The sequence below is a fragment of the Mus caroli genome, unplaced genomic scaffold, assembly GCF_978045245.1.
Source record: "Mus caroli unplaced genomic scaffold, Mus_caroli_1 scaffold_2, whole genome shotgun sequence".
Lineage (NCBI taxonomy): Eukaryota > Metazoa > Chordata > Mammalia > Rodentia > Muridae > Mus > Mus caroli.
In genome coordinates, this window is record NW_028227257.1 from 23,269,479 (window position 1) to 23,283,140 (window position 13,662).

At 48.0% G+C, this 13,662-nt stretch overlaps 1 protein-coding gene across 2 annotated transcripts in view; it reads right to left on the reverse strand.

The window, feature by feature from the left end:
• Positions 1-13,662, reverse strand: part of Cnbd2 (cyclic nucleotide binding domain containing 2) — a 67,693-nt gene that overhangs the window by 37,437 nt on the left and 16,594 nt on the right. Inside the window, exons 3-7 of one of the 2 annotated variants that reach the window (XM_085832927.1) lie at positions 12,087-12,224; positions 6,931-6,984; positions 5,359-5,522; positions 1,411-1,567; positions 850-986 (exon numbers count right to left, since the gene is read on the reverse strand). In XM_085832927.1, the coding sequence (XP_085689053.1) occupies positions 850-986; positions 1,411-1,567; positions 5,359-5,522; positions 6,931-6,984; positions 12,087-12,224 (650 nt within the window). Of the gene's footprint in view, positions 1-834; positions 987-1,410; positions 1,568-5,358; positions 5,523-6,930; positions 6,985-12,086; positions 12,225-13,662 lie in introns of both variants that reach the window. The other variant, XM_021156614.3, reaches the window with a different exon arrangement.

Here is a 13,662-nt window from a genome sequence, read left to right on the forward strand (position 1 = left end):
GTGAGGTACATTAAGTGAAATAGAACACTGGGACCTTGGTTTGGTTTGGGTTTGTTTGTTTGTTTGTTTGTTTGTTTGTTTGTTTGAAGACAGGTTTTGCTGTGTAGCCGTGGCTGTCCTGGAACTTACTCTATAGACCAGGGTATCCTTGAACTCACAGAGATCCGCCTGCCTCTGCCTCCCAAGGGCTGGGATGAAAGGTGTGTGCCGCCACCACCACCCAGACCTTGTTATTTTTTTAATTAGACATGACATGTCATCATCCTGAGCCCTGGTACCCTCATCTACACACTGAGGGAAATCAAAGGGACAGCCTCACATGATTGGATATGAGACGGATACAATGCTGGTACAAAGGACTTAGCCCCTGCCTGGCCCAGGATGCACTCAGCCTCTGTCAGCTACTCCCCAAGGAAGAGACATTCGAGCTGAGCTATGAAGGCAACACTTGGTTTTTGGGGTTTTTTGTTTGTTTGTTTGTTTGTTTGGTTGGTTGGTTGGTTGGTTGGTTTGGTTTGGTTTGGTTTGGTTTGGTTTGGTTTTTCTAGACAGGGTTTCTCTGTGTAAACCTGGCTGTCCTGGAACTTACTTTGTAGACCAGGCTGGCCTCGAACTCAGAAATCTGCCTGCCTCTGCCTCCCAAGTGCTGGGATTAAAGGCGTGTGACACCACTGCCCAGCTGAAGCAACGTTTGGAGTATGGCTAGATAGAGAAGCTGGATGGGGACGGAGACTTCCAAGCACCCAAGGCCAATAGCAACCACCTGCACATTTCCAATCTAAGGCAAAGCCAAGGCCAGGGAAAGGGAAAAGACAGCCAATGAGGCGGGGTTACCTAAAAAAATTGTACCGAAACTGAGTTTCCTTCTGAACTTCGTCACCCAGCTTATTTGCAACGAAATCCTCTCTGTCGACCACCAGGAACTCTGTCTCCTCCATGCAGACCACCGTGGCACTCCTTACTGTGGTGCTTAGAAGGCCCATTTCCTGGGGGAAGCAAGGACAAGGGCAAGTGTGACTCCACACTCAGTCCTGCGTTCATCTTCCCTGCCTCTGGCCCCCTCTAGAAATCCCCCTTGGCCCCTTCCAGACTCCCATTCGCCCTCCCACCCTTTATCTGTATGTGGGAAAGAGATAACAGGTCTGAACAGCCTAGAAAGGAGGGAGTGGAGAGGCCTCGGTGGAGTCTCTGGCATCCAAGTGTCTATGAAGGGTGAAAAGGCAAACAAGGGTGGAGAGATGTGCGTAGTCCTACTCATTGGCATCTGACAGGTAAGGAAGGGCCTTGGGGCCCATGTGGGCCAGTGACTTGCACAGAGGACAAAGCAGCCAGGGCCTGGGTAAGAGGTTGAAGCAGGACTCATCCCCCAACCCCAAGCCCCAGAAGCAGAGGCCCTTCACTGTGGCTTACCCCGAAGGAGCCACCTCTGTGCAGCAGTGTCGGGTGAGGGTCCAGGAAAGCACTGCTCCCGTCCTCGTCCTCAGTTATGGCCACCGTGCCCAGGTAGATGAAATAAAAGCTATTTCCCAGCTGCCCCTTCTTGATGATGACGCGCCGGCGACCAAACCTGGGGAAGGTTGTGGAGGGACAGCATTTACTTCAAAAGTGTTCCAGACTCAGCATTGTGTGCTCAGGGACATGAGGGCACAACCTTAGAGTAAGAGACTTCAGACCAGCCCATCCCCTGTCTATCAGGCAGGGCCCTTCACTCACACATAGCCTGTCTCCTGCCTCAGAGGAAGCAGCAGCTGCTTCAGTTTGGCTTCACTGTTGGTTAAAAGCTTAGCATCCATGAGTGTTTGACAGGACATGACCAAAGGTGCCCAAGGCCATGGGGACATAGAGAAATTGAGCAGTGGCAAGCACTGGCTTTAGAGCTACATCAGGACCAAATCCTGGTTCTGTACTTGGCCTTGTGACTATGAACAGGTCATCTCTTCGAAGCTGTTTCTCTTGTCGGAACTCTAGGTGACATGCGTAGGAGAAGACAGAGAAAGGGGCCAGAGGAGGCACTAGGTGCCAAGCCTGATGACCCAAGTTTGTTATTGAAAGAAAGAAAGCTGAACTCTCCATGAACTCTTCAGTTCAGGGTCCTCTTACCCCTCCCATCCAGAGACTGTTCCCGGAGCACTCCTGAACTTTTTACCCCAAGGTACCCCCTCCCAATTGGAAACTGCTTCAGGAACATTTTTTAGATAAGGGGTCTCCTGGAAAAAACCTAGTCCTACCCCTCCTAACTGAAGACTATGCCAAGAACATTTTTGAGATAGGGGCCTCCTGGTACTATCCCAGAATGTTCCAATAGATCGAGTACATTGCCAAAATATAGGACACGACCCCTTGGTTATGTAAAGCCCCTTGGCAGAACACCTTAGTGACGCAAATTTGTACTTTCACTGCCCTGCTCCCCCCTTGCCCTTTTCTTATAAAAGCCTGTGAAAATTTGGGCTAATTGCCGAATCTCCTCTGCACCTGCTGCATGAGGTTCGACCCCAGATATCTGGTATATGTGCTTTTATGTGCTTTCTTGTCGTTGCTGTATTAAATCTTACTCTCTATACATCTTAAGTTCGGTCTCAGTGTCTTCTTGGGTGCGCGGCTGACCCGAGGCTTGAGTAAGTGCCTCCCTTTGGGAGTTTTGGAGTCTTTCATTATCAGGACCCATGTGGTGGGAGGAGAGAACTCATCCCCTCAGGTTGTCCCCTGACACCTCCATGGAGATGCTGCGCATGCCCCTCCCAAATGAATGATAAGAGAGGAGGGACACCATCTCTCTAGTAGCTCTGTATGCCGCTTAGGACACGTATACCCAAGCCAATGCTAATAACAGGGTTCTTTAACAGTTCTTAAACACAGACCCCACCGGTGACTCCAGATGAAGCCAATCCAATGGATGGAATTAAAGGAGGAAGAAGGAAAAAAGAAAAAAAAAAGAAGGAAAGAAATGCCAAGGCTGACCCATGAGATAATCTTTCCCTCTGGAGTCAGTCTGAAGGGGCCATTAGGAGCTATGGCAACTATTTTAGCACTATGAGGAGGGAGACTAGGCTTGGGGGCCGGGGCACCTGGGCCTGGCATCTCAGCTGAGAGGTTAAGGCAAGAAGATCTTCAGTCTGGGGCTTGCCTGGGCTATGGGGTGAATTTGAGGCTATCCAGAACAACTTAGTAAGACCTTATCTCAAAACAACAATGCCTTTAATCCCAGCACTTGGGAGGCAGAGGCAGGCAGATTTCTGAATTCGAGGCCAGCCTGGTCTACAAAGTGAGTTCCAGAGAAACCCTGTCTCGAAAAAAGACAAAACAAAACAAAACAAAACAAAACAAAACAAAAACAAAAACAAAAACAAAAACAAAAAAAACCACCACCAACAACAAAATGTGAAAAGGGACTGGGGGTTGCTCCTATGACAAGCTGAGTGCAAGAAGTCTGCGCTCAATCCCAGTGCTAGAAGACGAACACGGGGCAGACTGGCCCTGCTCACACTGACACTGAGACAGACACAGGGCAGACTGGCCCTGCTCACACTGACACTGAGACAGACATGGGGCAGACTGGCTCTGCTCACACTGACACGGAGACAGACATGGGGCAGACTGGCCCTGCTCACACTGATCCACTGACACTGAGACAGACTTTTCAGGGGATCTGGGGATGGGTTTTCTTTATAGCTAAAGACCTCTGTCTAAAATGCTAATTCCTAGTCCCAGGGATGAGTAACAATTAGCAGAGGGCTTTAAGGATTATCTCTTTGCCTAAGCTGCCCCCACATCTATCCGAAATACAGTCAACACTGGCATTATTTCACTAATGAAAATTCCAAAGCTTGAAAGGTTAAGTGGCCAGCTCGGAGTCACACTGGAACAGATGTGGCATTTAGCTGCTTGCTCCATGATTTTCTTTTTCCTCTAGGACACCTCGGATGCCGAGGACACCAAGCTGCTAGCTTGCCTTTCTTTACTCCTCCTCTTGTTCTTTTGATGTGGAATATTTCTTTTTTTTTTTCTTTCTTTTGTTTTTGTTTTTGTTTTTTTGGTTTTGGTTTTGGTTTTGGTTTTGGTTTGGTTTGGTTTGGTTTGGTTTGGTTTGGTTAGGTTTGGTTTGGTTTGGTTTTCAAGAGACAGGGTTTCTCTGTGTAACCCAGGCTGTCCTGGAACTCACTCTGTAGACCAGGCTGGCCTCGAATTCAGAAATCTGCCTGCCTCTGCCTCCCGAGTGCTGGAATTAAAGGCGTGTGCCACCACTGTCCAGCTTGATGTGGAACCTTTAGAGAAAAGAGTAAACTGCTCTTCTCCCATGGATGTGAATAAAGCAAATAGTCCTCTCTGTTGGAATGTCCTGGTCTACACGTCCACAGTCAAATCTGTCCACTCTTTAAGTTAATTTTATAATTATTGCATTAGTGTGTATTTGTGTGGAGGCAGGAGGATAGCTCACTTGAGTTGACTATCCTTCACCTTGTGGGCCCAAGGGACTGAACTCAGTTTGTCAGACCGGGAGCAAGCACTTTACACACTAAGTCATCTAATACCGTCTTCTCTGTAAGGCCGATGACCAAGCCATCTTGCCCAAGGAGTTATCCTGCCCTTGTCACAAGGGATCATGCATCAGCCAAAAGGAGTCTAGATCTACAGATAGCAGTACACATGATCCCTAGGATCACCAACATACAAACCTAGTGACTTTATACCCTGGGTTCTCAAAATGGGCCTAAATTTAATTTCCTAGGGTGCCCCCCAAGAAGCCCCGGAGATGGCTTCTCAAGCCATAGTACCATAAAACATCCATGACTTCTCCAGTACAAGATATTTACATGATATTGTATGCTATGAGCCCTTTAACAGACTGGTTCAGTGGGTAAAGGCACTTGCCACCAAGTTTGGTATCAGAAACATGCATGGTAGAAGGGAAACGACTCCTGTACATCTGTGCACCGTCCTGTGACCTCCACACAGAATGAATGAATGAATAAATAAATAAATAAATAAATAAATAAACAAACAAATAAAATAAATTTAAGATAGGCTTATTTGTACACGCCTTTAACCCCAGCATTTGGGAGGCAGAGGCAAGCAGATCTCTGAGTTGAGATCCTGATCTACAGAGTGAATTCTAAGACAACCAGGGCTACCCAGAGTAATACTTGAAAAGTATGTGAACTAGACTAGATAGGGTCAGAGGCCCTGTCTGATCATCTCAGATTCCAGGACTGTAATCTGAGGAGGACTAAGAGACTATTAGTCTATTACACAGACTAAGCTGTGCTGCTACCCTTCCCAGGAAGCACTTGGGTAATCTGCTGTGCCTTTCCCCTCCAGGGTCCCCGAGTATCCGAAGCAGGGGCTGTTCCCCTCACTGACCTTTCAAAGCGTATGACCTTGGCCAGGAGCAGCTGTAGAGACTCTGTGTAGCTGCGGTAGCAATCTAGAGCCTGAAGAATATTGCAGAGGTCTTGGATCTCCTGGTGGGTCCTCCAGGATGGCTTCTTCTGTGTGATAGAAATGGCCCTCGGAGGGAAGTGACCCTGGGAAGACATGGCCAGAGGACTCCAGCAGGCGACTCTCCATATTGTTGCTTGCACCCTCGCCCGTTCTATGCACGGGAAGAGCTGACACGGACTAAGGGTTATGTGCCAACCATCAGAGTGAGCATCTTACACGCCCATCTCACAACATCTTCATCCAGCAGGAGAATCATTTCCATATGGATGAAGGAACTCAGAAAGCAGCCTTGGCACCTGCCAAAGCAGGGTATGGGGCTATCCTGCACCAGGACCTCACGGTCCCCCAAGCACAGACACACTTAAACTGAGGGAGAGCTGTCCTTGTCTCGGCTAGCATGCTCTTTTGTGTAGGGACCAGTCGGGCCCGGCTCATTGGACTGACACTGTCTACAGGCTGTGCCAGTCACTGTGGCTATCCCTTCTGAAGCCTACTTGCTTTTCTCAACTCCTGTGCACAGAATGTCCCACCCCTTAGTTCTAGAATCCTCTGGTGCTTAGACAGGTCCCTGGTTTCCCCTGGGAGAATCAGGGTAAAATTCTGCCAACCTTTCATATCTAGCGTTAGGCATCGCTGCTCTGAAAAACTGAAGAATTTAGATCTCCCTCGCTATGCTTCACTAATGAAGGGACATGAAGGTCGAATCCAGGAGAGCCACGTAAGAGGACCCACATCTCCAAGGGGTAGGGTGGAGCAGTGGAATGGGCACAGCGTTGTTAGTTCCGTTACAAAGTTCTGTTCTCCCTCTTTCCTCAGAGAAGAGCCCAAATAGGTCAGACCAGGGTGGCGTCAGGTCTGAGAGAGTGAGACTGTGACTGACTCCTATAAATAGACAGGCCCCTTTAACTTTAAAGTTGGATATTAAATAAGGATTTAATATCCAGGATTTGGTGGTCAGAAGAGAGGAAGGAAGTAATGGTGCTGGAGTTGAAAGACCGCACACATCACACGGGCCAAAAGACCCATACAGATAAAGCCCTTCTCATGTCAGAGTGGGACTGCAGCTTAAAGAACATCCAACATAGGGGGCATGTATAGTGACATCCCTCAGAGAGTTCAGGGCCAAACCAGAATTCACCAACAGGCCAAGGGGTTTCCCACCATCTGGCTTTCTTCTCCTCTGGCTGGGCATCCTGTGTCCTCTGTTTTGCTTTCTGCTGTTTTCCCATAAGTCCAAGCCCAGAAATTCTCAGATTGGCTCTTCTCAGTGAAACAGTGGTAACAGTTGATATGTCAGGGACAGGGGACAGGATCACTGTGATTAGAACTAAGTGGCCACTTCAGAGTGCCACTGGTGCTGGCAGAATCCGAACTGAAACCAGCTATGCCCAGTGCTTCTTCAGGCTGAAGTAGACGATGAGCAGACACACACACACACACACACACACACACACACACACACACACACCAGGAAGTCAGCGCTCCACATACCTCCTCTGCAGCAAAGTCCTCGGTAACAAATGAGATACGACCTTGCTTCTTTTTCTGAAAGGACCCGGAGAAAGGAAAATCAGTAAAAATGCCCCTGGAGTTCTACATCGGAAGCCCTTCTATCGACCCAGGCCACTCTGGTGAATCCACCTGTGGCGGATCTCCCAGAGCCGTTTTGTTATCACCTCCTCTCAAAAACCCCAGCTCTGCCCTATGCTAACATCAACAACACACTATGAAGGCGGTGGCCCGTGGTAGAGAGAAGGAAATGGCAGCAAGGAAAGAAGAAAAAGGGGAAAAAGGAAGAGGAGAAAGAAGCGCTGAGGCGGGGAAAGGAGGGACCCAGAGGGAATGGGTGAAGCCAAGCTTTGTTAAGTTTCCATAGCAAGTCAAACACGGCCCATCTTCGATCTATTGCTCTACTCTGTCAACAGAACAAAATTGGTTTTATCAAGTCCCATACAACGGTTGGCTGGGCGGGCACAGTCATGCCCACTAGAAACAGCAAGAGTCACAAAGCCAGCCCAGCTGTCTAACAACGTTCCAGTGTAGCTGAGCCAGATGCTGCCATTGCTGTCCTTCTGTCTAAAGCCTCTGTGTGGTGTGTTCTTGGAGACTTTCTGTATTAGGATTCATTTTATGTCTTTTCCCAAGAAAACTGTCTGGGTTTTTCTAGGAAAAGTCTTACACCTACCTAAACTTCTGTTTCTAACTTTCTCTGGCCCTGTTTGGAAGTCTTTATGCCCGGAGATCATTAAGTACAGGGAAGCACCAGTAAGATGGGATGGGACTCCTAAATGAGGCCATTGCCCCCAAATAAACTCAAACAGTAAAATCGGTGCAGGGTAAACAGAAACAACTGACAAACTCTGACCAGCCAGGAGACCAGGTTACAGATTCAAGCCCCCCGCCCCCCTTTTATGTCCCTCTTAGGGCTCTCTGAATACGTAGTTTAAAGATAGGGATGTCATACATGGTACAGCCCCAGGAGGAATAGAATTCAGGAAACAAAATAGATTCTCTAAAATAAACTTTCTCGACTTTATAGCAGAGAGGACGAAACAACAGGGTAAAGGAAATTGGGTGTTAAGATTTGCTATCTATAAAAAGACCTATCCGGATATTTACTGTTTGTCTGGGGTACTTTAAAACTACAAATTCTGCCAGCCTAAAAGCCAGGCTGATCATATAATAACTGTGTTTGCTTTGGAGGGGATATTCTTTAGATTCTTTAAATTGGAATTATAGGGCTGATGATAAAAATAAAATCTGTTCTGTTTGTATTTTCTAATTGTGACTGAACTTGTAACCCTGGAGATGTGATGAAAACTCAAATTCATAACCTATACTTGGATAACCATCAGTCGGTCTTTATTCTGTGAAACCTCTAAATAAAAAAGCACTGAATTGCTAGTCAGTCAGAGCTGCAAGATTCTCTTGACAACTACCTGGCTCACTCCTCCTCCACAGGCCACCCTGTCAACAACTTGCTAGGGAAGCCCTCCTCGTCCTCATACCCCAGCAATCACCCCACATAGGAAGTGGCCAGGCCGGAGCATGGCCAGGGTGCTGGTCTCTGGCCAGATGTGCAAAGAACACAAAGGGAAGAGGACACACAGGAAGAGGCAATGTAGAAGAAACATTGTCAAACCAAGAAGCCCATTCATTCTCCAGAGAATGCCTCTGATGGTTCCCTGGAGCCTGGCTGACCCCTCGGCTGCTATGGAAATGCCGTCCTCTGAGCATGACAGCCATTTCTACCTCCATGAGAACAGCTGTGACTACTCCCCAGAGACCCTCAAGACTGGGCCTGTGGGGGTCCCTCCTAGAGTCTTAGACCTCAGGAGATTTCAGCTCCTCGCTTGTACCTCATGCCAGCTCGAAGTGTTCTGTTCCACCTAGACATGGTATCCAGGGAGCCAGAGCAGAGGGACTGTGGAAGGGGTTCCATCTATCCAGCTGGGGTGGGCTTTTCAACAATGTGGCTGTTGAGGGGTATATACCTACGCTCCCATATAGTCCCTCACCTGTGCTTCTTTAAGTAAAGCCCAATAAACTCAGTGGTTCTCTGAGCTACCACTGAGTGGAGTCTACTTTGCTCTGTCATTGGTATCCTATCTGGAGTGGGTGGACATTTGTTGGCAACCCCCCCTGAAGAGTTTACACAATGCTGCCTTCATCTCATCACCTTGTCATTCCTCAATCCAAGCGGTGGTCCTCAGAGAAGCTCTCAAAGGAAGAGGGGGGTGCTTGGAAATACAGATTCACACAGTCCATGAAAAACTAGCCTCTGCCTGGCCCCCCAAGTTCCAGCCCTGCTCTTCAGTTGACAGTCACATCACACACACACACACCCATACCCATAGTTGCCATGTTGCCATTGCAAAGTTTCTTCTCTCCTGGAGACCACTCTGACTGGGCACTGTGATAAGGTGTGACCTCACACTCCCCTCATGTCACCCCTCACTCTGGGTCATGTGTTTCCCATTGCCCATATATAAGCCCCTCTCTCCTCCGTTGCCACCGTGTGAAATAGGATATCCTTGAAAGCAAACCCAAATGTCACAGACTACAGGTCTAGCCTATTTCTCTGTCATCTCATGGGCCAGCTGAAGACCTGTTGGGTTTGAGCATCACTGGCAGAGAATGAATGCTTTGGAAAATCTCTAGGATATGTGAGTCCTGCCTCTCCAGCCTGCACACTGGTTCCACCTCCTGCTAAGGCTTAACTTACTGGGCTGGAGAAATAGCTCAACTCAGCGATTAAGAGCACTGACTGCTCTTCTGAAGGTCCTGAGTTCAAATCCCAGCAACCACATGGTAGCTCACAACCATCTGTAATGAGATCTGACTCTCTTCTGGTGTGTCTAAAGACAGCTACAGTGTACTTACATATAATAATAAATAAATCTTTTTTTTAAAAAGGCTTAACTTACTAATTAGATTACTGTCTCAAAAAATAAAAAATAAAAAAAAAGGTAGAAGTCCACCTTCCTATCCCCCACTTTCCCATTCTTCAGCCTCTGTCCTTCAGAAATCATTTGAGAAATTTCTTGGAATAAGATGTTAGATGCTAGCCAGGCATGGTGGGGCACGCCCTGAATCCCAGCACTTGGGAGACAGAGGCAGGCGGATCTCTGAGTTCGAGGCCAGCCTGGTCTACAGAGTGAGTTCCAGGACAGCCAGATCTATACAGAGAAACCCTATCACGAAAAACAAACAAACAAACAAACAAACAATTAGATGCAAAAAGCAGAGGGTTGGGTCTAATCACTCGTGGCCCAAGAGAAAAATGGTCATGGCCGACCTGCATACTGAGGGGGCAGGGGAAGTGGATTGCTGTCTGTATGCAAGTGAGGTCAGGTGAAATCTTAATCAGTCGGATAAGGCTAAAGTCTGTGATTGGGGCAGTGGAAAAACAAGGCAGAGCTGAAAGGTTGAGAGAGGGAACAGAGAGACAGAAGGGTGGATGGAGAAGGGACGGGGAGAAGATGGAGGAAGAAGATATACCGGATCCACGTGGCCTGAAATAGCCATGGGTAGTTATAGATATCATAGAAAGGCAATAGAATAATGTAGGGCACATTTGTCCAATCTAAGTGCGTAGCTTGCATCTGTATCAGTTGAGTTTTGAGTTCTTTGTGTGGGCATTTGGAGGTTGAAGATTTACTGTTATAAATCTGGCTGGTAAATTATAAGCCTAGAGTTTCCATTATACGGGGCTAGGGGTTTAGAGCCAGTGAGCAAGTCTAGACAGACAAGCTGCAGAGGACAGACGGCATGGGAGTGCGGAGTGGTTTGGCATCAGGCTAACTTTGGGAAACTGGGCAGACCATGACTTGCAGTTCCCCATGGGGGAGGGGAGACCATGTAGCCGGCTTTAGCGTGGATTGTTTTTTAATGATTACATGCTACAGGGAAATACCCTGGGCTGGGGTGGAGACACAGAGCACCAATGATATCTTTCGGGAACAGGAACACACTAGCAGAATGGGGACTGCAGTAGTTGGAATGAGAGTGGCCCCCACAAACTCATACATTTGAATCCTTGGTCCCCAGTTGGTGGAACTGTTTGGGAAGGGTTAGGAGGCGTGGCCTTGGAGGAGGAGGTGTGGCCTTGTTGGAGGAGGCGTGTCCCTGAGAGCAGGCTTTGAGGCTTTGGAGGAGATTTCCAGGGCTCTGCTTCCTACTGTGGAACAGATATGAACTCTCAGCATCAGCTCCAGCAGTATGCCTGCCTGCCTGCCTGATGCACTGCTCTCTGCCATGATGGTCATCGCTCTAACCTAAGCCTCAAATAAATTCTTCTGTAAGTTGTCTTGGTCATTGTATCTTATCACAACAATACAAACGCAAGACAATGGACAGCCAATCACTATCTCTTTTTTTTTTAATTATTTATTTATTATATGTAAGTACACTGTAGCTAATTTCAGACTCACCAGAAGAGGGCGTCAGATCTCATTACAGATGGTTGTGAGCCACCATGTGGTTGCTGGGATTTGAACTCAGGACCTTCAGAAGAGCAGTCAGTGCTCTTAACCACTGAGCCATTTCACCAGCCCCAATCACTATTTCTAAGACAAAAAGGGCTCAGGATTTATTGTTGGGATAAAATATTTTAAGCTGGGACCTTCTTTATCTTGAAAATGGGGTCCTCACAGCAAACAAGGCCCTGAAAATGCTCCCTTTCTTTTAGTGAAGGTGGTAGAAAAGAAAACAGAGAGTGCACACAGCTTAAAACACTCAGAAAAATCCTGGTTCTGTTGTGGCCCCGTCTCCTTCAGGCTGTGGTGATTACAGCTGGAAAGCGGACCATGCCTCCCTCCCTCCCTCGTGGCTGTCGTTTCAGTCCACATGGGCAGACATGTAAGGAGAACACTTCTGGCCTCTGCTTCCTTCTCTGAACAAACTCTGGAAGGAGAACCCAGACAGGAGCGCCCCTTTGCTCCCCTACTCTCTGTTCTGCTGCTGTTCTGCACCAGAGACCTGCCCCAGCCAGCACTGCCAGGGCAGTCCACGAAAGGCTGTCTAATTCAGGGTTCATTCTTACGAAGCCTACTTACTTAATGATGTCCCCTTCTACCCAATGTGAGGACTGAGAAATGTGGTGCACCCCTGAAATCCCAGCACCCCTGCTTGGCTAGGCGACTTACATCCCAGAAGGAGAAGACAGGATGCTTCTTGTGAACAGGCTCAATGATCTGATATTCCCGGAATCCCCTGAGGCCTTGACGGAACATCTTACACACTCGGTTCATCATGATGATGTCTATGATGAGCTGGTACAGTCTCTGGAAGCAGAGTGAACCAGGTCAATAGAAGCCACCCGCCCTCAGGCCGGGCAGCTGTAAACATCGGGGAACCAGATGGAATGAGATGCAGTGGTGTGTTAGGGCAGTGCTTACACAGTCGGGAGTCCTGTTCTTAGGGGGAGGGTTGGGATGCTGCAGGGTTGTGGTGTTGGTTCCGGGGTACGGGGGGGGGGGGGGGGTCGAGCCTAGTACCTTGAGCATGCTAGACATAAGCTCTGGTCCTTGGCTACTGAAAGTATAGCAAAGTAAAAACAAAATTCTAGGCCTTTAGGTCTAGGCTTGGGAATGTGACCTTTGTGACTCATTGCTCCAAGGTATGCTAATCATACCTTGATAGTGACATTCCTTCCTCCACCCACCTGCTTCCTGGGTTCAAAGAGTGTTCATTCAAAGAAAGTCACCCCAGCCGGGCGTGGTGGCGCACACCTTTAATCCCAGCACTCGGGAGGCAGAGGCAGGCGGATTTCTGAGTTCGAGGCCAGCCTGGTCTACAGAGTGAGCTCCAGGACAGCCAGAGCTATAAAGAGAAACCCTGTCTCAAAAAACAAAACAAAACAAAACAAAACAAAAAAAAAAAAAAAAGAAAGTCACCCTGACCAATGCCGGAACCCACTATGCAAATGTGCTTTTGTTAGGGGCTCTTAGAAACTGTGTTGAGAGTTAACCTGAACAATTACCAGGTAGTCCTTGTAACACTTGTGACTTTGCACTTCCTTGTGACTCTTAACTGGTACCTTTGGTATTTTCCAACAACGCCCTCCCCACTTCCTTGAGTTGTGGTTTCTTCCTTTAAATACCCCCTTACTCAGCTGGGGCGCCACGGTCGGTCCTCTACCCCTGCGTGGTGTATGACCATGGGCCTGAGAGCACTCTTGAATAAAAATCCTCTTGCAATTTGCAGCAAGACCGTTTCTTGTGGGTGATTTTGGGGTGTCGCCTCTCCTGAGTCAGAACGTGGGGGAGTCCTCACGTTGTAGGTCTTTCACTACAACTCCATTCTCTCGGGGAATTTGAAAACCAGTTGAAATTTTGTTGTTGGTAGCTTTAAGCCAGTCTGGGCTAGGGACAGCTGACATTTAAACCAGCCTGGGCTAGGGACAGCTGACATTTAAGCCAGCCTGGGCTAGGGACAGCTGACATTCAGAGCATTCTCCCAACTGGGAGCCAGTTGCTAAAAACTCGCCAGTGCATTGTTTTGTTTTGTTTTGTTTTTCTTTTGTGGAAAAGAAAACCAAGTAACTGTGTGCATGTGACCGTGCATGCCCACAAGAGAGCTTGCGTGTGCTGTGGCAGAGGTGAGTCAAGTGGACCTGAAGGGAAAGTGGTTAAAAAAAAATCCATTACTGTTTTGAACATGGAGGGAAAAGTCACAGAAGAAATGTGACTGGGGTTGGTGAGATGGCTCAGTGGGTAAGAG